At 40.1% G+C, this 24,965-nt stretch overlaps 1 protein-coding gene across 3 annotated transcripts in view; it reads left to right on the plus strand.

Moving 5' to 3' along the window:
• The first annotated feature begins 556 nt into the window (after positions 1-556).
• TENT4A (terminal nucleotidyltransferase 4A) overlaps positions 557-24,965 on the plus strand; it is a 61,817-nt gene continuing 37,408 nt past the window's right edge. For all 3 annotated transcript variants that reach the window (XM_076330307.1, XM_076330308.1, XM_076330309.1), the window contains exons 1-7: positions 557-1,394; positions 15,594-15,717; positions 17,245-17,291; positions 18,221-18,341; positions 19,953-20,060; positions 20,794-20,922; positions 22,017-22,230. In XM_076330307.1, coding sequence (XP_076186422.1) covers positions 565-1,394; positions 15,594-15,717; positions 17,245-17,291; positions 18,221-18,341; positions 19,953-20,060; positions 20,794-20,922; positions 22,017-22,230 — 1,573 coding nt within the window. In that variant the 5' untranslated portion in view covers positions 557-564. The remainder of the gene's footprint in view (positions 1,395-15,593; positions 15,718-17,244; positions 17,292-18,220; positions 18,342-19,952; positions 20,061-20,793; positions 20,923-22,016; positions 22,231-24,965) is intronic.

Below are 24,965 nucleotides of genomic sequence, written 5' to 3' on the forward strand. Positions count from 1 at the left end.
GGTGGACGCCGAACCCCCCCCCCCCCCCCCCAGCCCGAGGGCTTCCGAACCCTTCCGACGTCCCCCGGGCGCGCATGCGCAGGAGGGCGAGAGCCGCCGGAGCGGGGGAAGCCTTCCCAACGTCCCTCTCCCTCCCCCTTCCCACCAGCCTCGGCGGGCCTGGCCCCTCCCCCCGGGGCGGCCAGCGCGCATGTGCGGTTGCCAGGGCGGCCGTCTCCAGTGCAGGTTTAAAATCTGCGGGGCATGCGCAGTGCCGGTTCTGGCCCTGGCGAGGGGGACGCCACATTGGAACGGCGAGGGGAGCGCTCCGGGCAGCGCCGGGCCGGGTACAGTTTGCGCCGCCTCCGCTCCTCCCGAGCCGCGCTCGCCTGGCCTCGCCCGGCTCTGCCCCCCGCCTCCGGCCGCCCTCCCTCCTCCCCGCGACACATGCCGCTGCTCCCGGCCCGTGTCTAGCGCCGCTGCCGGGCCCGGCGCGCTGAGGCGAGGGAGTGTGCGGCGGGCGGTGAGCGGGCGGCGGCGCGGCGCTCTGGCCGGGCCGTGAGGGTCGGAGGCGGGCGGGCGTGGATGGATCCCCGCGTGGCCTGGATCCAGCCCGAGCAGAAAGGCCCCGCGAATGCGCTGTGGATGCAGATCTGGGAGACCTCGCAGGGCGTGGGGGGCCGGGGCGGCGCCAGCTTCCCGCACTACCTCTGCCTTAACTCCCCGGCGCTGGACTCCGCCGCCGCCTCCCCGCCCCGCGGCCACAGCTGCGTGCGGTTCGGGGCGCCCGGCGGCGGCGCCTGCTGCTCCTCTTCCTCGCCGCCTTCGCCTTCGCCTTCCCCTCCGGCCCTGCTGACCGGACTGGTTCCCGCTGCCACTGCCGGCCCCGCGGCGGTGAACGGCGGCGGCGAGGGAGGGCGGCGGCTGCAGAAGTCGCCTTCCGTGTCTTCCTCGTCCTCCTGCTCGTCGGTGGAGTCCGGCACCGAGAGCCCCGGCTTCTCCTCCTCGGGATCGTGCAGCGGCGGCGGAGGCGGCGGCTCCTCCTCTTCCTCCTGCGGCCCTCGGGCGGCGGCGGTGGCTCCTCCCGGGCTGCTGGGCAGCGGGGCCGGACCCGGGGAGTTTTTTAACTTCCACGAGAACAAAGTGAACGGTGTGAACGGGCACCACCAGCCCCCGCACCTGGCGCGCAGCCCCCACCCGCCGCCGCCGGCGTCTCCTCAGCAGCACCAGTACCACCCGGGCCGTAGGAAACGAGAGAATAAAGCCAGCACCTATGGGATGAATTACCTGCTCTCCGGCAGCCGAGGCGTCGCCATCAACAACTCCCCCCACCAGCAGCGGCAGCCGCCTCAGCCAGCACTGCAGAGCCCCGGCACACCCTGGAAGACCAGGAAATACAGCCCGGGCGTGCAGGGGTGAGCAGCCGGGGCCCCTGGGGCTGCTGCAGCCCGAGAGGAAAGGGGGACCTCGGCAGCCTCTCCTGCGGCCCCTCCGGGCACGGGGCGGGTGGGTTGGGGGTCGCACAAACTCCTCTGGAGCCGGCTGTGGCAGCGAGGTTGATGATAGAGGATGGTGGGGCACAAAACCGTGTTCTTTCGTAAATCACCTTGGTCTGTGCTGGCTGGGTGGCTCCTGGCGAAGCAGTGATGCAGGCAGGGCCTGGGAACCCATAGGTACAGGGGTTTAGGCCTTGCCTTTTAGTAGGTTGGGAGGTGAAGTTGTCAGGCCACAATCAAATGGTACCTACAATAATTAAAGCAAAGATGGGTGGGGGATTCATGTCAAAGCTCCTAGGGGTCAATTCAGATTGTAAGGGGGAAGTGGAAGGCTTCAGTTCAGAGAAGCTCAAAGAAAACCCTTGCACTAATTTTTAAATGCCTCTGCTTAGGCTGTAGCAGACTGGTTACTTTGGGGAGTGTTAGGAACATCAGCTGGAAGGGAAGTGCCCAATTCTGGCTGAAGTAAGCATGAAAGTCAACGTGGTCTTAGAATGTTTTTGAGGGAAATGTTCTAGCTCTAGAATAGATGGAGCTAGCCACTATCTGAACTGAAATCTTGGCTTTCTAAAGAGAACACTTTTCTGAAGCTTACCCTATTCTGTGGCCATAACTTTCTCATATAAATGGGTAGTTAGTAAGGCTGAGTATTCAGTTTGGTCCGATTGGCATGTGGAAGGGACTAAACTTGAACAAAGTGCCTCTGGGGTGCTCTGTGAGATTTCTGTATTTCAGCTGTCAAATTTCACTCAGTCAAGGGGAAATGCTGCTTTCTAATGTTATTTTATTCGTGGGAAAAGTGCTAGCTGCATTGATTGACCATAGCAGATTTCTGATGTCATTTCAAAAATAGTTTCTTGGAACTCCTAAAATCCAAGACCCTTGGATGCCCATGGATTAAAGGCACTGCATATTTGTAGAGGGAAATAGATAAAGATAACAGGGTACACTTTCAGAGCTGGAGAAATTTAAGTGAGAGATTTAACTTAAGGACAGTGTCTTCCTTTTCTCTTTTGGGTGGTACTGTCAGGCGTTGAGTACATTAAAGTTTTCCAGAAGTATTAAAAGATGTTTTTAAAGTTCTGCTTTTGCAAACCATAGCCTCTTCTGGGGATGACAAGACTTGGGACTACTGCTTTTTAATTCCAGACTACTGAAAAAATGAAAATTGCTTACAGGAAGATAAGATTTGGATGTTTAAGAGGTGTCATATGCTAGGAGCTTTGGGTCCTGTACTAATAAGATGTATGTCTAAAATTCCAATAGTATCTTAAAAATAGTCTGAATTTCTTTGTTTTATTTCCATAGAGATGCAGTAGAAGATTGAGTTAACATTTTAATTTATCTGTGTAAGACAAATCAGTGCCACTGAGGTTAGATCTCCAGGCAGGTGGATGAGGGAGTTGCCTGAGGTCACCCAGCAGGCCTATGGCAAACCTGGGAACCGAGTCCAGGCACGGCAGGTTCTGTCCTCTAGCTGTTAGGCGGCACCACCTATGCCAATCACATATCCTTATCTTTCTTCTTCTGCCCTTTTGTTTTCTGTTGGCTTTCCTTTAATAAAGTTTATGCCACTTTTCAAGTATAAGTTTATAGAGAATCCATACACAAAATTGTTTAGCCAAGCTTCAGTTGCACTATTCAGTCCCATAGTTGTTCTTTTGCTGATGTGTTAATGACAAGTTCTTGGCTAAATATCTTCGAAAGTGGAAGCTGTTTCCTGATCTTCTGTCAAGGATCTGTATTACTACAGTGAGACCTGGTGCTAGGAGTGGGACACCAGTAACTACAACTTGTGTGATCCCATAGTTCCAGCTTCCCTTAGAGTAGCAGGGAACTAGTGCTGAAGGAGAGCATGGAAATTGAAACCATAGACTTAAATATAAGAAGCAGTTTCTGCCTTAAACTGAGTTCTGTTACCCAAGGTGAACCTTGGACAAGCATGTATTCTAAAACAATTTTCTGTTTGGTGTTAGAAATTTTTTAATGAAGTACTTACATGATTGAAATAACAAAAATATTGTCACTGATGGAGTGGCTTTAGGTGTCTGTCTTCTGCAGTAATTCCCGACTACTGGTGAGTTTAACTTAATTTTGCTGAAGCCAGGCTGGTGTGTTATTTGCTGTTCAAATAAAAATGCACTGAAAAGACTAGGGTAGGAACAGATCCCTACAGAAGTTTCTTCTGGATCCTTTATGTTCCTGATTTATTGCCTGGTGTTACTTGGAACTGTCAGCCCAGTCCTGAAGCATCACTTCCGTAACTGTGATGGTCTATTGACAGAGCATCTTCAGTGGTGTCAAACTGGTGTATGCAACTGTCAAAAAATGTGATCCTTACAATCTTCAGTAATTGTAGAAGACTTCAGTCCAATCTGCAGTCTGCTTTGGACATAGATTATAGGAAGAAGGACTTGATTGTAGATACTCTTATGCTCATATTATGCATGAATGTTAGAGCTTATTATGCCATGAATATTGTTCTCTGCAGAATGTTTTTCTACAACATGCTGAAATTTCCAAGTGATACGCAGTAGCTCACAGTGTTACTGTATTGTCTTTTGGTAACAGACTAAGAAGGGTAATCTCTGTTTGCCCTCTCCCAGACTGCAGTAGTACTTTTGATGAAATGCCTGCATGCTTTGAAATAGTACTGTGCTCTCTCCGCTTTTTCATTCAGAGCTGGAGATGGTCTGTAGCAGTGCAAGTTGTCACCGTTTTTTTCAAATGGATCATATTCAGTGGCTGTGTGACGGTAGGTGTGGTGATGTTTAGGAATGCTTTATGTTGTAAAGGCTGTGTTCTGCTGTTTTATGTACAGCATTCCTTTTTTCCAGTGGAGTCATACCTATTGTTTTTACCACCTTCTGACAGCAGCATGCCAGTCCTTGTGCTGTAAAGGGAATTCTGCCCCTCATAAAACACAAGTGTGAATAGTCATGCTTGATTAGATTTCATCCTAAAGCTATGCTTTAGGATGCCCTAGATTGACCTGTTACCATCTTCCAGATTTTTGGAACGTAAGGAGTGAGGAAAATGAAGCCATATTCATTCCAGTGCTTCAGCAGAGTGATTAATATAGCAAAAGTGTAAATTCTTAAATGTCTGGGTTTAGGTTAGGAGTACAGATGACAAAATGATTGGTTTCAGGTGTGATGCGGAGAAGTGTCCTTTAATATTATGAGGTTAGCTTAAACTGTTGGTGACTGTTCAGAACTACATGTGGTTTCTTGCTACTGTAAAGTATCCTCTCAAGTGGTTTTAAACTACATCTAGCATCTTAGGGTCTGCCTTCTTTGTACATCAAAGTAATACCTTCTGTTTCTGTAAAGTCAGTATTTTAAATATATCTGACTAATTTAAGCATCCAGAGAGTTTAAAAATACTGGAATTTTATTTCAAAATATGGAATCAAGCTATTCTAAACTTTTTACTAAGGACTCTACTGCTAGGTTTGCATTGTGTGGGTGCTCAGCTAATAGGGCACTTTCTCTTAAGATGTAGCTAATAGCTTATGAATAGTATAAAATCATATCTGATTTAATTATTCTGCTTCTTAATATGAATTTAACAAAGTAAAGAATTAAGGCATTTTTAACAATATAAGCCTGTTCTGCTTAATACTTTCAACTAAGTATTCAGATTAATTGGAGATTTTGAATGAGATTAGTGCTGAAATACCTGGCATATCTGCTTGGTACATTACAGTGCTGTGCAGAAACAACAGAACTGGCTTGTTGAGGATCAGCGTGGTTACCAGAAGTGTTACAATACATTGGAATGGTGCTCTGCCTGGACTAATTAGCGTTGCATAGCATCTGACGACTTACTGCATTCATTTTTCCCCCTCCATACCTGTTGTCTTTAACCATCTCTTGATAATGACACAAAAGTTCTGTTGTAGAGCACAAGAGCACAAATACCTCCGCATTGGTTAGGCTGAAGGAGGATTCAGGCCAGCATTGTCTGGTGACCATAGCAGATACCTGGGGAGAGTTCTCATAAGCAAGGTAAGCTTATGATGATGCTTCCCCAGAAGACTTGCTTCAGTGTGCAGCTGAAGGATACTGTGTATCAAAAGTGATGTCCAGAGATTCATTTCTGTAGCTACTCAGATGTGGTGGTGGTACTGTATACTAAGTCTGTATTAGGCTTTGTTTATTTCCTCACCTGTATGCTGAAGTGTTTCTAATTCCAGTCTTACTGGGTTTTTTGCTTTTATGATATATTGCTGAGCTTTGGTGACCAAGATAAATTTAATTACTGGGTTTTGTGCAATGCACTATTAAAAATACATTGCATTCAGGACCTTCCATAGCTCTAGTTCTGTGTTTGTCAACCCTTGCTGCTTCTTATGCTGCTGTCAGAGCTGGACAATGCAAATTAATTTGTAGGGATGCCACATTGTCAGACCCTTTTGCAAATTTTATTTTCTTGTACTTTGGCTGAGCTGAAAAAAATGCAGACTTTGGAAACTCTGTGAAGCCTTTACTGTCTGCACTGCGGTGTCCAGCACTTGTAAGGGCTTTAAGGGATTCCCAAGGGTGGTATTCTAACTCCTCCCTGTACTTAACAGTGCTGTCTTGCTCTATACTTTCTAATGAAGAATCAACACAGTGAGCTATGCTTCATCCACACTACTGTTAAATCATTAGTGTCTGTTATCTGCAATGTTAGGTGGATACTTGTAGTGAAGGTCTTAATGGAAGAGGCAGGCAGTGCTGGCAATGTACATTTGACTCTTGTTTCATCTGGCTTTAGGATCAGGGCAGAACTAGGCAGTATATACTGTAGTATGCAAGGAGGAGGGTGGGGGTAGTTGCCTGTTAGTCATAGCAAATTTCCGGAGAGAGACTTGAGAGAGCATTGGGACAGGGTTGAACGGATTGTTTTCATGCCTAAAGGTTGGTACGCAGCAGAGTTCAAGGGCAGCCGCTGGATGAATTGTCAAAAGAACAGAACATCTCTTTTTTTGCTGTTGACTAAGATGTCTAGAGCAGGTAGAGCTCAAAGTTTCCTTGCAAAGTAGATGCCTAGTGTAGAGTTAGAGACTGATGCTTTCGGTAATGGAATGAAAGGAATATTTTGGCAGCAGTAGACCTGAGAGAGAACATAGTACTAGAGATCAGAAAGGCTGAGCTACAGTAGTAAAACATGAGAAGGCTTTGCATGACAGGTGCTCACATCTGTGTGTAAAGGAGAATGGGACATGTTTGGAGCAGTTTAATTATGGCATCAGCTTCATGATGCTTTTCACAGTTGTTAGGCTTTGGCAGTAGAGGTAATTGGCACTAAGAACATAAACAGCTGTACTGAGTGAGACCATTCGAGGCCAATGCCAAATGTTGGGAGAAGAATATATCAACATGAGCCTGTGGTGATATTTCCTGGAATAATCTCTCAGGTTTAAATGATGTATGGTTCTCGGACTACCTGGGCTACAGGCAGTGCATTGTTAAGCTTATTGTGGATTTTATGTATGAATTTGTCTCATCTCATCTTGAGCTAGTATGAGCTTCAGGGATCAGCAGTGTCCTGTGGCAAGGTGTTCCTCAGTTAAGCTATGCATTATGTAAAGATCCAGTTTTTTTGTCCTGAGGCTGTCACTACGGTTGTAGTTGCTGCCCGCCACAGGTCTGTGCATTTATGAGGCAGTCCATGAGTGCTCTTTGCAGCTGACTTGGAAGAGGGAAGGGAAAAGTTGAATCACCTGATAGTTGTCTGTTTTCTAGTCTATTTAATCATTCCTTCTGTTGAAGCTGTTTCCTGCTTCTAGATGTTTATCACCTCTGTATGCCTTACAGTTCTGTTGTATCTCTGGGACTTGGACGAACCAGACCTGTGTGTAATAGTGTCGCAGTATTCCTATATCTTGGGCTATCTTGCTCTATCCTGTACTTTGTTTCCTGATTACTAACATGGGACTTGCCTGTTCTTTTTGGCTACTGAGTATTGAACAGACCTTTTAACAGAATTCTTATTTCAAGATCTTGATTCTCAGTGTTTAGAGCCAGTGCAGAGCCCCTCATTGCATCTTTGTAAAGACAATTTTCTCATATGCCTCTGTTGTGTTTATATTTATTCTATGTCAAATTCAGCCAGTTCTTGAGCTGGCTTATTCTAGATAACCTTGCAGCCTCAGACTTTTCTGCTTTACTATTTGTCCCCTTGCCAGATCACTTATGAGGATGTTGACTAGCATAGGGCACTCTGGGGCTTCACTAGTGACCACCTCCCTTTAATATGGAAACTAAGAGTTCCAGCTGCTTGTTTTCTGTTTAAAACAGTTCTTTATCTACATGAAGGTCTTCCTTCTCATCCCATGTCAGCTTAGTTTCTTTGTAAGTCTTCATAAGGACATGTGGGACCATTATCAAATGCCATTTGGAAATCCAAGGAGATAACAGGATTTCCTTTGTGGTTCACTGATTCTTGCAAATAATTCCTAATGGTTTTCTTTAAGACACTACTTCCATTTACGAAAACTATGTTGACATCTTGATGTAGTCATAACTATTCATGTGTTGCATTGATTCTACTTTTGACTAGTTTGACTATTATGAATGTCAAAACTAATGCTTTTAAATTTAAAAAAAGAAAGATTACTGCTTAATGCTCTTCTGATACAAATGCAGTATCAAGTGAGTGCTCCTTTTGGTGAATACCAGATTAATAGGAATAGATTTTGCTGTGAAGTATTTTCTACTAAAAAGTTGGTTTGGGACAAGTTCTCCCCATATGGTTAGGGATCGGGGAAACCTCTGAGGAATAAAAAAAAATTAAAAAAACCTAACTACTTGTCAGGCATTGTGATCACTTAACTTTCTCTGTTCCGATCACTTAATTCACTTAACAGAAGCAGGTTTTTGGGCTGCTGAGCTAGTTTATCCTTTCTCAAGCATAGGTTTGCATCTCGTTAAGTTGTTCTTCATAATCCTTTTTTATATCCTTAATCTTCCAATCTTCTTTTCCTGCTTTGTACGTGACTTCAGGGTTTCTGAAGACATCTTCTGATGGAATCCTGTGACAAGGTAGTAGAAGCTCTTTTTTCCCTAAAATCTGATTAGTGATGCACGCTTTGCTGAACAACCAGTGTGGTATCTTTAATACTCTCTGAAACACCTTATTCTTTTGGTTGAGATTCTTAAATTAAGAAGCTTCCTCTTTTATATGGCGAACTGGAGCAGTACTTAAATCCAGAAAAGGCTTTTTTAGCTTTTGTTGCCTTGCAGAGATACTGACTTTGAATGTGCAGGGTTTGCTGCTAGTGGTGCTTTGATGGGTGTCTCTCTGCTGCAAGATTATGTCAAGAGTTGCTTCTCAAATGTTTCAGTGGCTAATATGGTGTAATGCATACCTGATCTACATGGGCATAATTAGTCTCTCATCACTAATGTGTTTCTGCTGTTGCAACCTTTCTGACTTGTCTGGGATGTTAATCGCCTGCTATCTTTGGGCATTTGGAAAAGAATAGTATTAAGACAGGAATTTCAGTGTTTAGCGGTTCTATTTATTGGCATAGCAAGCTTGCTGATTCAGTTCCAAGGTTTAACATATGGTATGCTCCTTCACTGATGCAACAAAATAATTATGTGATGTTTTGGTGTTGTGGTGAAGTTCAGCAGCCTAAGTCAGCAGTAATGTACAGCTGTTCAGAAGCTTAAGAAGTGGATCTATTTTGCCATGTATTAACTTGGAGATATATATCTGTTTCTTTTCTAGATTTTTTTAATGCAGCTTTTTCAAAGTACATCCAGCCATTAATAAGGCAATTGGTTGAGTTTTATTGGATTGATATACTTTGCAAAAATAGATTAGTTTTTGATTCTTTTTCTCTTCCAAAATGCGAACAAATTCTGTTACTTAAGTCTGGAAATTTGCAGTGTAAATCAGTCAACAAGCTTAGTTTCTTGAGTGGGTGACCTGTCAAAGTGCTCCTAAGAGGTAAAATTTAATTGGCAAGAAACTCAAATCTAAAATTAGGACTTTCTCTGACTTGCAAGAGTGTGGGGCAAAGAGAAAGCTTAGAGACAAAATAGGAATACATTCTTGTGTGGAAAAGGTACAGTATATTTTATAAACTACTCTTTGTTCTGTGGATGAGAACAAAAGTACTTTTTTCTTCCATTCTCTCCTTAGTAGCTAACTTGCAAAGTAAGCTTGATTCTTACTTGAGTTTAGTATTTAGGGTACTTACCTGTAAAACATTTCACAGCTCTGATTCAGAAGTTCTATATAGCTGAGCTTTTTTTGTTCTGCCAGTCTTTGAGTTTGCTGCCTTCCATACAATTACAGTGACAAAGGTAATTGCTGTCTGAATTACGTAGTAATATGAGACTGATTTGGTGCAGCAGTACAGTCTGTGAACGTAGCACTGTTTTCATAGTTTCTCTCATCTGTAAGCCTAGAACACTGCGTAGGGCATAGAGTACTATTACCTGAGTGTTACTGGTAGTGAGGAGGACTGGTATAAAAAAGTAAAGGCGCCTGATGGGTGTTGAGTGGGGTGGGAAGAGAGGAATTGTAAGTTCATCTCCTCTTCTCCGTCATAGTTCTATTTTTGCTACTTTTGCAGACGTCTTAATCTTAGATCATATTGGAAAAAGTCTGTATCTCAGAATATACTATTGCTTTCAATTGTGTATATGTATTGTCCTTTATTTCACTAAACTGTGTTCCCGAGTTTCAGACTGTAACGCTGATTTCAACTATTGAATTTCCATGATAATGCAGTTGTGCTTTGCAGTAGTTGTAGGTGAAGGTATAGTTCAACAGATTTCTGAAATATGCACAGTGGCTGCTGGGCCTTTCACCATTTAATCTTTAGACAGTGAAGTTCAGGCATGTTTTGGGGTTCACACTTCATTGAAAGAATGTATCCTATTATTTGTAACCTTTATTTCTGTTGAAATGCTGCCTATGCCTCCCCATTTCTTTACCTCCCTTTCCTACTCACCCCTAGTGTTACACCCACATGCTTTAACTGTGGCATCCATTCTTTCCTTTATAAAAGGATTCTTGGCTGATGTGTTACTCTTTTCAGTTTGAAAAAAATTCTTGAATGAGTATGTTTTTAAAAAGAATCAGTTGTTCCACGTCATGTTGATGCAGTCATGTTTCTGTCTGTTCCTTTAGAATAAATTAATGTGCTTAGTAGTGTAGACATGATATTGAAAAGAAACAGGATGCTTACTTGGGGAACAAAGTCTCTGTAGCTTTTCATTCACCTTCTAGTTTGTTGATGCTGTTTGAGAGTTTCATTTCACCGCATTGAAGTTAGCCCTTGAAGTAACAAGTCAATGTTATATATAATAATAGTTGTAGATACAGTAAATGATGAGTGAAGTAAATGACCTCCTTCCTTAGAAACCTGCCTTTAAGGAAAAGCATAGCAAAAGTCTGAGAATGTCTCCTGAGTATTATTTTAACCTGAAGACTAAAAGTGTGTCTGCCTTTCCTAAAACAGTAAAAGGGATAAATTTTTGGTAAACAAATGGTGTCAATTCTGTTGTATAGTTCAGCCTGTAAGCAACAGATGTTTACTGTGCTTAGCAGTAATAGCATTAGTAACTGGTAGGTTCCTCCAGGCTGTTAAAATTAGCAAGCTGAATAGTGTAGTGAGTACAAGCAGCCTCTCTTCTGCATCCCTGCGTTCTAATCTTTTCCACCTTGCATTAAGAATACAGTTATGTCTTGCCAACAAGTTTTGTTCCCAGTGAAACTGCCATGTGAAAAAGTCAATTAAAATGCCTATCTTTGCTAAGAAAGTAGTGTAATAGGCATCTTAAAATGTGATAGAAGATAGCTAGGTGCTGGGATGCTGTTGGAGCCCAAATTCTTTATGAAGCCAGGAGATCGAGAAAATGGACTTGTGCTATATGTTGAAGGAAGTTATATTTTTTTAAAAAAAGAGCTAAGGTGTTACTTATATCTGCATGTATGTCATGTGTGGCAAATTGAAATTCTGTTCCTAATGATTAAGATACTGTCATAGTCCTGACTTAAGAAGTAACAAGTGCTTATGAAGATCATAGAGGCTACATGGGCAAAAAGCTTAACTGAAAACTATCCCTGTATTGGCTGGGTAAACATCCTGTGGTGATTTGTTTTGTCAGACACCAAATTATTCCTTCAGCTAGTAGAGAAGTTACTCCGAGATTAGTCCTGAGCAGCATACAGCATCTTGTTTTATGTATATCAGAGCTGCTTTTGTGACTGTGTTCCAATAACCTTGTCTGAGCAAAGATGTTTAGAAAAATGTAAACTACAGTAACATTAAATTTTAAAAAAGCATCTCAGTTTTGAGAAGTTTCTTCAGGAGGAAGCCAAAAGGGTAAAATGCTTGAAAATGCTGTATTAAGATGGTTGTGTTGTCATATGCTGACAGTGAAGATAGCATTGATGCTTATCCAGAAGGATGTAGACCAGGAAGATGTTCTCTGAGAAGTAGCAGCTGTTGAATTAAGGAAGACTGGAAAGAGCAAACAAAATAGAAGTCTGTTAAGACAGAGGGATTGAGCACTGGTTTGCTAAGTGCATTAAAATCTGAAAACATTGCACATTGAAAGCAAGAAACTTGCCGGAGTCACTAGGGCTCATAGAGAGACATGAAAGGGCACCCAGGAGATATCAGATCATGTAGTAAAAACTAAGTGAACTAATTGCATTGCTTTTTGTCAGAGAAGGGCTTAAGAGACTTCTCACCAGAACTTTCTTTGGCTCCAGGCAACTGTAACTTTAAATTTCAGTAAGGAGTGTTTAAATACATCAGCAGAGTAACTGTTGTATAGCCATGTCTGGTGGTATATGCTGGAGAATTCCAGAGGAACTTAACCATGAAACCGTGGCGTATGGTTTGAACTTTAAATGAGTTTTGATTATCTAGCTCTTGTGCTGTTGTCCCATGCAAACTGAAGCATTAAATGAAGTGCTGCCTTGCCCGTGCAAGGTAGAAAATATGAAGCTGACTTCTTAAAAAGTAGATCAGGGAAGGAAATGTAGACTAGTGATGGGTGGTATTCTTTCGAGTCTTTCATGATATGATTAAGAATTGCAACAGCGTTAACCATCTGAACAGAAGCTCAGTGGGGCATTGAAGTGAGAGTGTGCTTGTGTGCTTGCTGTTTTTCCGACCTTGCTGACACATTAGGGGCTGCTTTTGAAAGACTATGCTGTGTATGGTAGAGAGGCTGCAGTGTGTAGGGGAATGAGAGACCCCTTTTATTCTCCTCCTTCCCTAATATGGGATGGCTACTGTAAACGCATTTTTTTGAGGAATGCCTGGATCTCCTGGAGTGGTTGGATGGGGAATATTCTATAACAAAACAGGACTTATTTGTGTTGACTAAATATAAAGAAAGGGGCTAGTGCATGCTTTGATAAAGGTAGTTGTCTCGCAGGTCTCATTTCCTTGAAGGATTCATTGTTAATCCTTATGCACGTGGTCAGTCTGATAATACAGAACTGTTGGAGTTTTTCAGAAGAATGTTTCTGAGATTTTTTGAAGACTTTGTAAAAACTGAACAGTCACAGGTTTGCTGGGCTTATGGGTTAACTGCTTAGAAGTAACCAAAGGAAAGAATAAATTATTTACTTTATAATAAGGGAAGGTTACCAGTGGAATTACTCAAGACGGTTGCTTGATATATTCATAAATACCTGGAGGGAAGAAATGAATGAGAAAAGGATAAAAAGGATAATAGAAAGCTAGAGCTGACTGCAGACAGTCACAGTGGGAGTTCATTGTTCATTAGGTTATAAAATTGCTGATAAAATTAAATTCTAGTAAATATGGAATAATCTGAAGAAAAATAATTCAGGCTGAATATACCCAGTGGGTGGGCTTTGTTTGGTGGTTATTGTTCAGAAAACACCTTGAAGCTCCTTCATAATGGCTTCCTTTAAAGAGCAGCTGTATGCTCAGATATCCTCAAATAGCAGTTAGCAGCAATTTTTGCAAAGATGTGGACAATAAAATGAAAACAGGTGTGTGTCATGGACTGAATGGTGTAATTATGTGTTGACTCTGTGTGTGTTTCTGGCCACCTGTCAGAAAACATGGTGCAACTGAAAACAAGCTGAAGAAGGTTAGCAGTGATCAAACTTTGGACCTGCTCCTGTGTAAGGAGAGAAAAACAGATGGATTGCTAGCTTGAAAAAGAGCTGGTGGATAGAGACAAGTGGATATGAATTGAGAGCCTGAGAAGTGTTATGTTTGGAGATGAACTGCCAGTAATAACTTTTTTCCCCCAAGAAAGAGCATCAGATAACATTATTAACAGGCAGCAGTTTAAAATAAAGCACTTCTTTATTCTGTTGCATACTTAAATTCTCATAGAATGCTATGAATGACAAAAGCATAAATGGACTAAAAAGACCTGGAAAAATTGGTAGAAGAAAAGTCCTTTGAGCTAATACACATTATGGTTGGGATCGACCCCAAAAGTATGCCAAATGAAATTACTGGAGGCTTGGAAGGATTGCTGCAAGGGAGTTGGATGACTGCTTTGTCTTTTCTTGCTTTCACCCTGTATCTGCCTACTGCTGATTTTTATAAGCAGGACAATGGGAAGTCTTTAGTTTGGCCCCACTGCTGTTAGGTGTATTCAAGTATTTTCTTCATTGGTCTTGTCATCTTGGAAAGGGGGGGAAAAAGCATACTTTCTAGAAACAAAATAAAATAGGAGCATGCTAGTTTGTATTTTGTGTCATGCTCTGAAGTTTTGAAATCAAGTAGGTTCATCAACAAATTGAAAGGTTTAGTTAAGTCTGCTGTGTAGTTAAATGTTCAATTGTGGATCCAGGGCCAGTTTAAGGTAAGAGAAAGGGCAAACTAATTCTAAATATGTATGCTTTTTAGAAGTATCTTTGTGCTTTGCTGCTAAAATCTCTTTGTGTATGGAAAGGAATCCTGACACTTAAAAATCGGGCATATGGTCTGTTGGAGGCTATCTGTTAGAGTGGGAATTCTCTAGTAAAATGAGTTGCAAAAGTCTCAGGGGAGGAGTTGAGTTCTACTAGAGATCTATAAAATTTTCCTTTTGGAAAGCTAAGTATGTTAACTAAGGATTGAACCTGATTTTTTTTTTAGGACAGTATTTGAATTTCACTACAATGTTGAATTGATAAGTTTCTTGAATTAGAGTAAAATCTTAGAAATATGTCAACATCAAAAATATTTTTGTAAAATATCACAGCAGTAGTTATTTGCATTTTTTTGTTTTTGTTTGGCATGGCTTGATGTTTTTTCCATTGAAAGCAAACACAACATTCACCTGAAAACTCAAATTGATCTTCTTTCAAATTTGGCAGCGAGTGTTCTATAGTATCAGGAGATGGGAAACAAAAGGACTTAACAGGTGTATAAAGATCCAGTGTCAGAACTCCTCATGTAACACTGGTAAGAATATATTTAACACTTCTCACTTTGAGTAGTTCAGTTGGAAGGTCACTTCCTATATGAATGAATGGCTAATAAAGGGCTTGAGAGGTCAAAGGAATCTCTGTTTGTCAAAGTGGACATTTTCACATCAAGGAATACTCAAATGTCCCTTTTATCGCCCTCTACAAAAACTCATTAATGCCAGTGGCCTGTTTCCAAGTCTGTGTAAACTTCCACATACACAGAAGTAAGAACCCCTGGAAGAATAAACCGACTTGAAGATTTTAATCGTTCTTGTGCTGTTTCACATTTGGATCATTGTGTAGTTTTTAAGACCATGCTTTGTTTTTTAAAGAAAATAATCTTTGGGAATCAGGAATTGAATTTGACCTTCACTGTTGAGCCAGTAAGAAAGTTAGTAAATGTCTACTAGTGTTTGTGTCCTGTGTCTTTTGACATCTTCAGCATTTAGGTAATGTGATGAGGGCTGATGTGTAGGTATTGTTGAGATTACTGAGGTGCTGCCGTGAAAATCAAGTGTGAATATATGTGTCCCAAATCCCAGATTCCAAACCCTCCAGTTTCCCATATGAAAGCCTAACTTGTGGCATTCACCTTTCTTGAAAGTACTGCTGGTTTTGGTTAGATGACATTAAATAAAGCCTATGCCCTGTTTTTGTTGAAATTTATTGTAATAGTTAAATCGTCATTATAACTGATGCTACTCTCTCTTTTAGGCTACATGAAGAAATAATTGACTTCTATGACTTCATGTCCCCTCGTCCTGAAGAAGCAGCTATGAGAAGAGAAGTGGTGAAAAGAATAGAAACAGTCATCAAAGATCTTTGGCCTACAGCTGATGTGAGTGTAATTTAAGTGTTGATTTGTCTCTCCAGTAAATTGTAGAGCTTGGTTCACTTAACCTTGCTATTATCTTTGTGTTTAGAAATGAAGAGATAAGACTTCAAACTTAAGGCAATTGACTTAATATCACAGCTCTTGCAGTATGTGGCAGTTTATTTGAAAAAGTGGAGGAAATGTAAAACCTAGACTTCAGGTTAATGAAGGCTACTGATAATTTTTTTCATTTTGAGAACTGGGGATGTGAAGAACTGTCCACTTCAAGAAGTGAATTTCTTGAAGTAAAAGCTTATTAAGTTGATTGTCTCTGCATAACTTAATTTTGAATATTAAAGTGAGACTGACTACCTATGTATCCATTTCTGCAAGGAGTCCTCACTCTGTGGATACTTGTAAATACAAAAATTTTACAAAAGAACAGTTAAAAACCCCAGATTTTTTTGTACTCTTCACAAATTTGATATTCAGGGAATTACTTTAGCCCTGCTTTAGTGGGAAAATTGGACTTGACTTCCTGAGATCTTGCAACCAAAGTTGTTGTATTTTCAAACTCTTTATTACCCAAAGAGTAAGTTTCCTCCAAACAAAAAACATCCCAAAGGAGTGTGATGTAAACTGTATCTCTAGCATCACCTTTCTGATTACCAGATAGTAGTGTTGTCATTTAACAAGCAGAAAAACATTTCAGACCACTGTGATTTCATAGCCTTCCATGATGAAGAGTGAGGGCTGTGGCCACAGTACTGAGCTAAAGATACTGTAAAGCCCATCTACTTCATCCTCACCTATGATTTTCCTTAGTAATGACATTTTTCTAGCTTGTGGGAACAGATATAAACACTGAAATGGCCCAATGTTGCCCAGCCTTTTCATAGGTCACTTCAAAGAAGTGAACTTGTAAATTGTACTCTGCTGTAGCAGAGGGAAAAGAATGTCTCAATTCTCTAGATTGGAAGCATACTAAAAGTATTTAATGTGGACTGAGAACGTCTGTTCAGCATGCCTTCTTTTATACACACAAACACCTACCACAATTTCATAGTCATCCTTACAGTAAAATCTGGAGTATTCATGTTTATCTGAATTGTATGCTTAGATGCACTTGCTGTTTTTTAAACCTAAACATTTGGAAAAATGTTTCCCTTAAACTCTCCCAATTTCAGTAAAGCTGTCCTATGAGGAACAAAGGGAGCAGGGAGGAAGGAAATTTATAACAGCTTATACTTCTATCGAACTGGAAATAAATAGTGAAAAGGACTTGTTTCAAAAGTTTGTGCTCTGCTGCTAGCAGGATTGGTAGTCATTTCATGTTAAAAAAAAACCAAACAATTTCCTCTAAAGTTGCATCTATAAGAGAAAGTGTATTTGTATGGGCTTAACAGAGTATGTAGTAAAGTAAGTTCAATAACTTTTTTACTGGGCTATATCCTCAACAGGTCCAGAAAAATCTTAAGTCTTGTGAAAGTAAAATGAAGTGAGCATTCATAATTACAAGATACTTCACTGGTGTGATTTTTTTTTTTTCAGGTCCAGATATTTGGCAGCTTTAGTACAGGGCTTTATCTTCCAACTAGGTAAGTAATAATTTACTTTTATATAAAGCTTGTCTTCTTCTAGAGTAATGGTAAATTTCAAAGCAGAATTTAGACTGGAATGTGTAAACCTATCAAACTTCCAGTTAAAGTGTTGCCTAATGTCCCATGTGACAAAGGGAAGAGCTTTTGAACTTGCAGATTTGAGATAAGTATTTGATATATCATTGTATTGCTCTAGGTACTTACTGGCCCTTTGAGTTACCTTTTCTTCCTTGTGTCTGGGGTTAGTCTTTGGCTCTTTGTTTTCAAGATACAGTGAAATTGAATGTTTAACATTTCCTGTGTAAAGATTGTATTTTGTTAAATAAGGTGAATTACTGAGTGTGTCATTTATCACAGAGTTACTGTGCAAAGTCAGAGGAGTTGTCACAGCTGTGTTTTCCCATTTTTTTTGAGAGCAAAATGTCTTATTCAGTTCAGCGTTTTATATTGCTTAATGTTCAATAGATGGATGTGGAAAACCTCTGTAGCTTTGTCTTAAAGACTATGTCGTCTTTACATCAATTAAATTTTCAGTAGGAAGGCATTGGAAATTTCTTTTGTATGAATAACAATCACTGATAAAAATTGTTTGGACTGTTAACATGCCTGTCGACATGGGTAGATGAGGGATGGGATTGGGCTGTGGAAGTCAGAGGGGAGGGGGCAAGAAAGGTAAAAGAGAGAAGAGCTCAAAGAACTCATCAGAGAACTGGAAGCAAGAAACTACAGTACTACTTTGGGTCCTAAAGCATACTAGACCATCTCTTAACATTGCTAAAGAAAGCTTATTGGGAACCTAGATTAAAAGTTGCAAAATGGTCACCCTGGAGGACTTGTAATATGTAGAATGTCAATTTTACCATTTTTTTTGGAGGAGTGTTAGGCTTTAGACTTAATGGATGACATGCTGTGTTCTTTTTGTCTAGTGATATCGATCTAGTTGTTTTTGGGAAATGGGAACGGCCCCCTTTACAGCTGCTGGAGCAAGCACTAAGAAAACACAATGTGGCTGAGCCATATTCCATTAAAGTACTTGATAAAGCTACGGTAAGTAATAGTCTTTGGAATACTGATCGGAAAAGCTTTCAGACCCCTTAAGATGTTGGTGATAAATAGTGTTCTTAATTCATGAAGCAAATAAGACTGTCTTAAGCACAATGTTTTGCCCTGTCTATGCAAGATTTTAGTAGAATCTGTCTGTGCTTAGCAATAGCACACAGTTTTTTACACGGACAATGGTAATTCTGTGTACTGTATTTGCTGTAAGGCCATATTTTATGCTTACGTTGTCAATAAAGATCTGAAAGTCAGTATTTGCAAAATATCTAGTAAAATAAGTTAACTATTTCTATGAAGTTTTTCCACTGACCTTTGAGAGGACTTTGTTTAGCCAGGGGTCAGTAACTAGACCTGTCTAGCTTGAAACCCTGATTTTTCAGGTTGTCTTGTTTCTAGTGGCATAGTGAAGTGTTCCAAACCTAACATTTGTTTTTTCCCTTCCAAAATATGCTACTTAAGAGCTTTATTTCACTTGTGAAACTGATGTGTAGTATCTCTTGCATCTGTCTTGTAAGCCTAATGGATCACACTGAATATGCTAAAAGCTTAAAGTATGAGAATTTTATGTTACTGAGCAAGTGGTGTTTTCTCCAGGAGACTAAGTAGAGTATTCCAAGCTTCTATTAGCAAGCTGTTACGTTTTTGTGGTCTCTGAAATAGGGTGACTTTTAGGTCCAGAAGATTCCTGTGGCTTCTGTTGGAGTAGCAGTACATAACAGTAGCTCTGGTAATCTTTGGTTTACCTGAGAATGAGTGGGATTTTCAGAATCAGTGATACCAGTTAGTGATGGAAAATGGCGCTAGGCTTATCAATTTTACTAGCCTTTCTTATTTTATTCCCTCTGCTGTTGGTATAAAATGATGCTATACTTCTGCTCTTTTTTCTTTTCCATTTCAGATTAAAAATACAAGCAGTTCAATTTAAAATAAATGTTATCAGCTGAAGTTTAAGTTACGATTGTAAGACGTTTTTGTAGGATACTGCCTTCAAGGTGGTGGTGTGAGACTGAACTACATATTCAGTAGTTCTGTAATAATTTATTGCTGCCAGAAGAGGAAGTATTGCTACTCCTGCTTTGCTTTTATCCATTCTGGCTTTCGTTTGACTCTGCGGTGAACCAGTTCAGCTTGATAAACCAACAGACAGTGCTCTGTTTTTTTTTCTGCTAGGCTAGTCTTCTGTTGGTTTAGCAAGTGAATGGTGCTGTGCTGGGTCAGATGAATGCAGTTCCCACAGGTTATGAGAGTAGAATGTCTCCTGTTAACAGCAGTGAGTCATTAAATTAAGTAAATTTAGTTGTCTTACAAAACACAAATATTGCAGCTATGAAGGCAGTTATCTAATAGCTATGGGAGAGTACATGAGTGATCATAAGTCAATGTGATCATACATGCCTGTGTTTTTAATCACCTCACTAAAAAGTGTTTGCTTGTCAGTCAAGTTAGGACTATTGTTTTTTCTCAAAAACACATTTCCTTGTCTTGATAGTTGCATTCATTTGGACTGATAGTATCCATGTGTCTTAAGTGAGTAAGCTGGAGAATAGCACCAGTGTTGCATTTCTGGAGATTCATAAAACCTTGTTTTAATCTTTTCAGGTACCAATAATAAAACTTACTGACCAGGAGACAGAAGTGAAAGTTGACATCAGTTTTAATGTAGAAACTGGTGTGAAGGCAGCTCGGTTTATCAAGGAATACATGAAGGTATCAACCATATAATGAATGTTACACTACTTACCAAGGACGTGCTAGATGCTTAGCTAACCTTTTTTGGTATGGCTTAAGACTTTTGAAGATTTATTGCTGAAGACTGTTTTCATTAATACTAATTAAACATGGATATTTTAATTTATTTTCTACTGGTATCTACTCATTGTTGCCTTTGAGTGCTAGGTGTTTTGTGTGGATAAACCTGTACACTGAAAGGACTTCTACAATCATATCTAGATCTGCAGATAGGTACTAAACTTTGCTTCTAAAGCAAGTCTGTTCAAATTTTGCTTACCTTAAATTTAAGTGATGCTTGATTATGAGTACTATCTTGCCAAACAATGTCTAAAAACAATTCTTCTGTAGCTATGCACTTAAAATCAAGTTTACTTTTATGTTCTGCAGTAAAAGTACGGTTTAGATGGAAAGCTTTGACTATGAGTGACACTGGCATTCAAAGAAGGATATAAAAATCTTCCTGTTTAGGGGGGGGAAATAAATTTGATATGTAAGCTGTTTGATCAAAAAAGAGTTGAAGTCTATTCATCTGTTTCTAGAATAAAAAAGAAATGCATGTCTCAGTTCTTCCTGTGGAAATACTTTATAGTACAGTACTGAATAACATTTTTGTATTAGAAGATGAATCTTCTTGTGTTCAGATTGTGTAGTTCGTTCTTTGTTTTGGAATGTTGAAATTGTCATTGATAAGACTTATTTTGCTTTGCAGAAATATTCTTTGCTGCCTTACTTGATTTTAGTATTAAAACAGTTCCTCCTTCAGAGGGACTTGAATGAAGTTTTTACTGGTGGAATTAGCTCTTACAGCCTAATTTTAATGGCAATTAGTTTCCTGCAGGTAAGTCTGTTCCGTGTTTGTTTCTGTGTTCTTTAAAATATTTCAGTTTCTGTACTTATGCCCTGTTATGGTGCTGTTTCTTTAGACTCCCCTAGCAATGCACAGCTTTACTGTTATGGCTCTAGCTGTTTGATCATTGGCAGCTCCTATGGACTACCTCTCAAACCTCTAAGAACTTCTGTTCACTGTGTGAATTGAAACAGCAGCAGGAGCCTTGTGAACGGCATAGAGGCTGTGCATTGCTTTCTATACCAGGGCCTGTGATGTGGATTATGCTACCTTCCTGGGCAGCCTATTCCAGTACCTGATTCATCTTACTGACGTTTTGTAAATCTGCCAGGATGCAGTTTAAGTCTGTTGCTTCCTAGACTACTGGTACTGAATGTGCAGAGTAGCCGATTTCAGTGGTTTTTTTTTTTTAAATGATGAAATCAAAGAATCAAGTTTTTTAGTTATTTGTTGGTTAGGTTTTGACATACTTAAAACTGGCAGATATTGTAGGTAACTGATGAATTAGCTAATGAGTTATAACTTCTTCCAATACATTTTTGTGACAGTGAGCTTTGTACGAGTATGACTAGGTACGTTAGCGTCTTTCAGCAGCTGTGATAATGGAAAAACCTACATATTCTGCTGCTGTTAATGATTAATTGAAATGTTACTATAGATTTTACATACTTTATATAATATGGGGAGATTGAGAAAAGAACTGTATTTCAGTGGGGGTAAATAGATTCCCTCTCTGCTTCTGAAAACATTAAGACCAATGGATTTTATGTGAAAGATCAGGTATTACTCTGTTACTAACTAAGCCGTAATGTAGTATGCAGTACTTCTTTATTGCTTTTGGCTTAGGGAAAAGAATTTACTAATCCTCAAAAAGCTGGAAGAGGAAGGAAGAAAGAATTCTTTGGCTTCCAGTGCTGCCCCCTCTTGGTTATGTGAAAGTAGTTTAAGTACATGAAGAATTAATGACTCAGTTCGGACTTGTGTAAAGAGATTATACTCAGCTGTTTAAATGAGAGCTTTTTGTTGCACTGTTACGGTCTGAAAAGCATTAGTTTTTAATAATTAACAACTGTTCTGTGTCACAGCTGCATCCAAGAATTGATGCCAGAAGAGCTGATGAAAACCTTGGAATGCTTCTGATAGAATTTTTTGAACTCTATGGAAGGAATTTTAACTACTTGAAAACTGGTATTAGAATAAAAAATGGAGGTGCCTATATTGCCAAAGAAGAAATCATGAAAGTCATGACTAATGGATACAGACCATCCATGCTATGTATTGAAGATCCTCTCCTGCCTGGTAAGATTGTACACTTCTTGCAATATTCTGGAGCTCTGGCTCAACTTGTGCTCTCACAGCTTATGTTAGAGTCCCTAAAGTCTGTCAAATGAGTTAAGAAGCTGCACTGAGAAGAGGCTGTTGCTGGTGTCGAGCTACAGTTATGGTGATGGGCAAGGGATAAGGACCTGAAGTATTTCAAGATTCATAGCCTGAGTAAATTGGATTGCACGCAAACAGTGCATGTACATAATGCATTGGAGATTCAGAACTGTTGAGTGTATAATAAGATTCTCTAACAGTGTGGAGGGTAGTGAAAGAAAGAGGTCCAGGAAATCCTGGAAGGGGGTTTGTTAGTAGGAACAGCTCTCCATTGTTCATTATGAGAGAATGAGAATGGAAGGTGTAGCTTTCCTGCCACAGTCTGTGGTGCCATACTTCGGATAAATTATACCATATGGGAAAGAAATGCCCCAGATGAGGTATCTGTCCTGCAGGGCGGTGCAGCAGAGACTGCACAGAAACATGGGTGTATATCCATGAATGTGTAGCAAGGGAGCAGCCGTATTATGGTGTTGGTGTGAAGAGTGGTTTGCATAACTGGCTTCTGTACTGCACAGGGACCTTTAGAGAATGCCAGTTATAGTTGCATGTACTTTTGAAAGTAACTAACTTAAAATATTTTTTTTTCTTTAAGATTTGATTTTGATTCAGTAACCTTCAAAGTAATCAAGATTAATTTTGGCTGAGCTCCTGAAAAAAATTTCCAGCTCTATAGTACTCAGTTTGGATTCTATTTAGACTGTCACAAGTAGCTGAAATTCCAAACCAGCTTTTTAACAAAGACAATTTTCAGTTAATTTGGACTTCAGCGTTAGTATTTCTAGAATGTAATTGGCACTCAAACTCCATACTGTCACATCTTGTGGGTAGACTGCTTATATACAGCACTTTTAAAGCAAATACCATGGATCAGGAGCTGAAGTCTGGCACCTTTCTAAATACGCATATGCTGAATGTTCATATTTCTCTAGAACAGGTTGCAAGCTAAGATACTCATTTGTCTAACCACATCTCTGATAATGTTTGTAGCTCTGAGTTTGTGTCCATCATGATTCTTGCACTTGGCCAGGCATAGGTGTGATTTTGCAGAACTTTCATTAGGTTATTGAGATTTCCTTCAGTAGCTGTGTACTTACTTGCCTGAAGACCCATTTGAGTAGCAGCATGAGCCACATTTCTCTAGAGTCAAAAATCTTTACTGTCCTCCAGTTCTGTTCCTTCCTATCCGCTGAGGACTGAAAGAGAAGAAATTATGTATGCTGCACAATGTTTTAATCACTGCTAATAGTGCTTTGGAATTTTTTCTTCTCTTCAATGACTCTTCAGAGAAGAAAAAAAACCTTGCAAATCCAGCAGGGGTTCTGAACTGTTTGTCCTAGCATAAATCTTGCAGAAGCAAAGAACTATAGGTTAGAAGAAAGGTATCTAGTTATATGCTATCAAAGAGTTGATAAGAATTAAATTTTAGATGAGGTTATATAGGGGTGAGATAATGTAATTCTTACAGGAGAGAAAGTGTTTTGGCAAGGGAAATGAAAGCTGACAATAATTTGAAGTTATCTGACCACTATGTCCCATAGGGATATTTTCTGGCAGCTACCACAGAGCTTCAGAACTTGTCTGATGGAACTAGGAGGAAAATTATATAGAACATATAGGGTGGCTCTCTGAATCGGATCTCATGAATACAGCCTCCTTAGATCTAGACTGAATCACATATTCCTACAGTATCTAAAAGTACCTGTCAAGTGTATGTAGATAATGTCTAGAATTCTGTTAATAAGTTTAGTTCTGTTACTGCTTGTGTCCCAGTACAAAAAACTTTTCCAAGGGTTCAGGTCTTTGTCCAGTTGACAAGTCATCATCTCTGCTTGATTAGTTTATGGTCAGATCCACTCACTGTCTAACTCCATGAGGGTCAGTGCCAGTACTGTGGAGGAGATGGGAACAAGTATTTCGGTAAAGAATGGACACACACTTCTTGACTTAAGTTAGCATAAGCTGCTGTAGAGTTTTTCTCTCAAACCTGTTTTTGCACTGTATGCATAAGTTTTTAATCTTTTTTATTTGTGATCCTTTTTTAGCCTGATCACAGCTTTCTCTAAAGTTCTGGTTAAGCCTTGGAAGAAGACTTTGAAAGATGATTTCTTAATCCAGAAATCAGACAAAAAATACAGGGATGAAAAAAAGCCTTTCAGTTTCTCAAGATTATCCAAGTAGTGTAAAAGTCCCTCCTATGAGTGTATGCACTAGTTCAGCAATAGGGTGCTGAAAGGTGTAACTCATAAGAACACCTTTAGACAGTCTTGTAGGGGACAGGACTAAGTTCAGTGGGATTAGTTCTTTTAAGTTGGAGGAACTGTTTTTCCTTCAGTGTGAAATGGTTATGTCAGGCTAACAGATAAATAATGTCATCAGAAGGATATGATACTTCAGTTCTACCTGCTCCGTAGCTTCTGTTAGTTCCTAGATTTGGAAGGAATAGGCATTAACCTGTTGTGTTGCTGTTTTGGTCGTAGTGGGTTTTGCTCAGATTCTGCTGGGTGCTGTGGGGTTTCCTCTGAAATTCTCAAAGCCTGATTATTGGGTGCTAGAGGATTATAATTTCTGATTTGAGAACCAAGATTCCAACAAAGATGTCAGGAGTCTACAGCTGAAGTGGGAAGTGTGTTGAAATCTGGATTTGAGATGTC

The sequence above is a fragment of the Aptenodytes patagonicus genome, chromosome 2, assembly GCF_965638725.1.
Source record: "Aptenodytes patagonicus chromosome 2, bAptPat1.pri.cur, whole genome shotgun sequence".
In the NCBI taxonomy this organism is placed as follows: domain Eukaryota; kingdom Metazoa; phylum Chordata; class Aves; order Sphenisciformes; family Spheniscidae; genus Aptenodytes; species Aptenodytes patagonicus.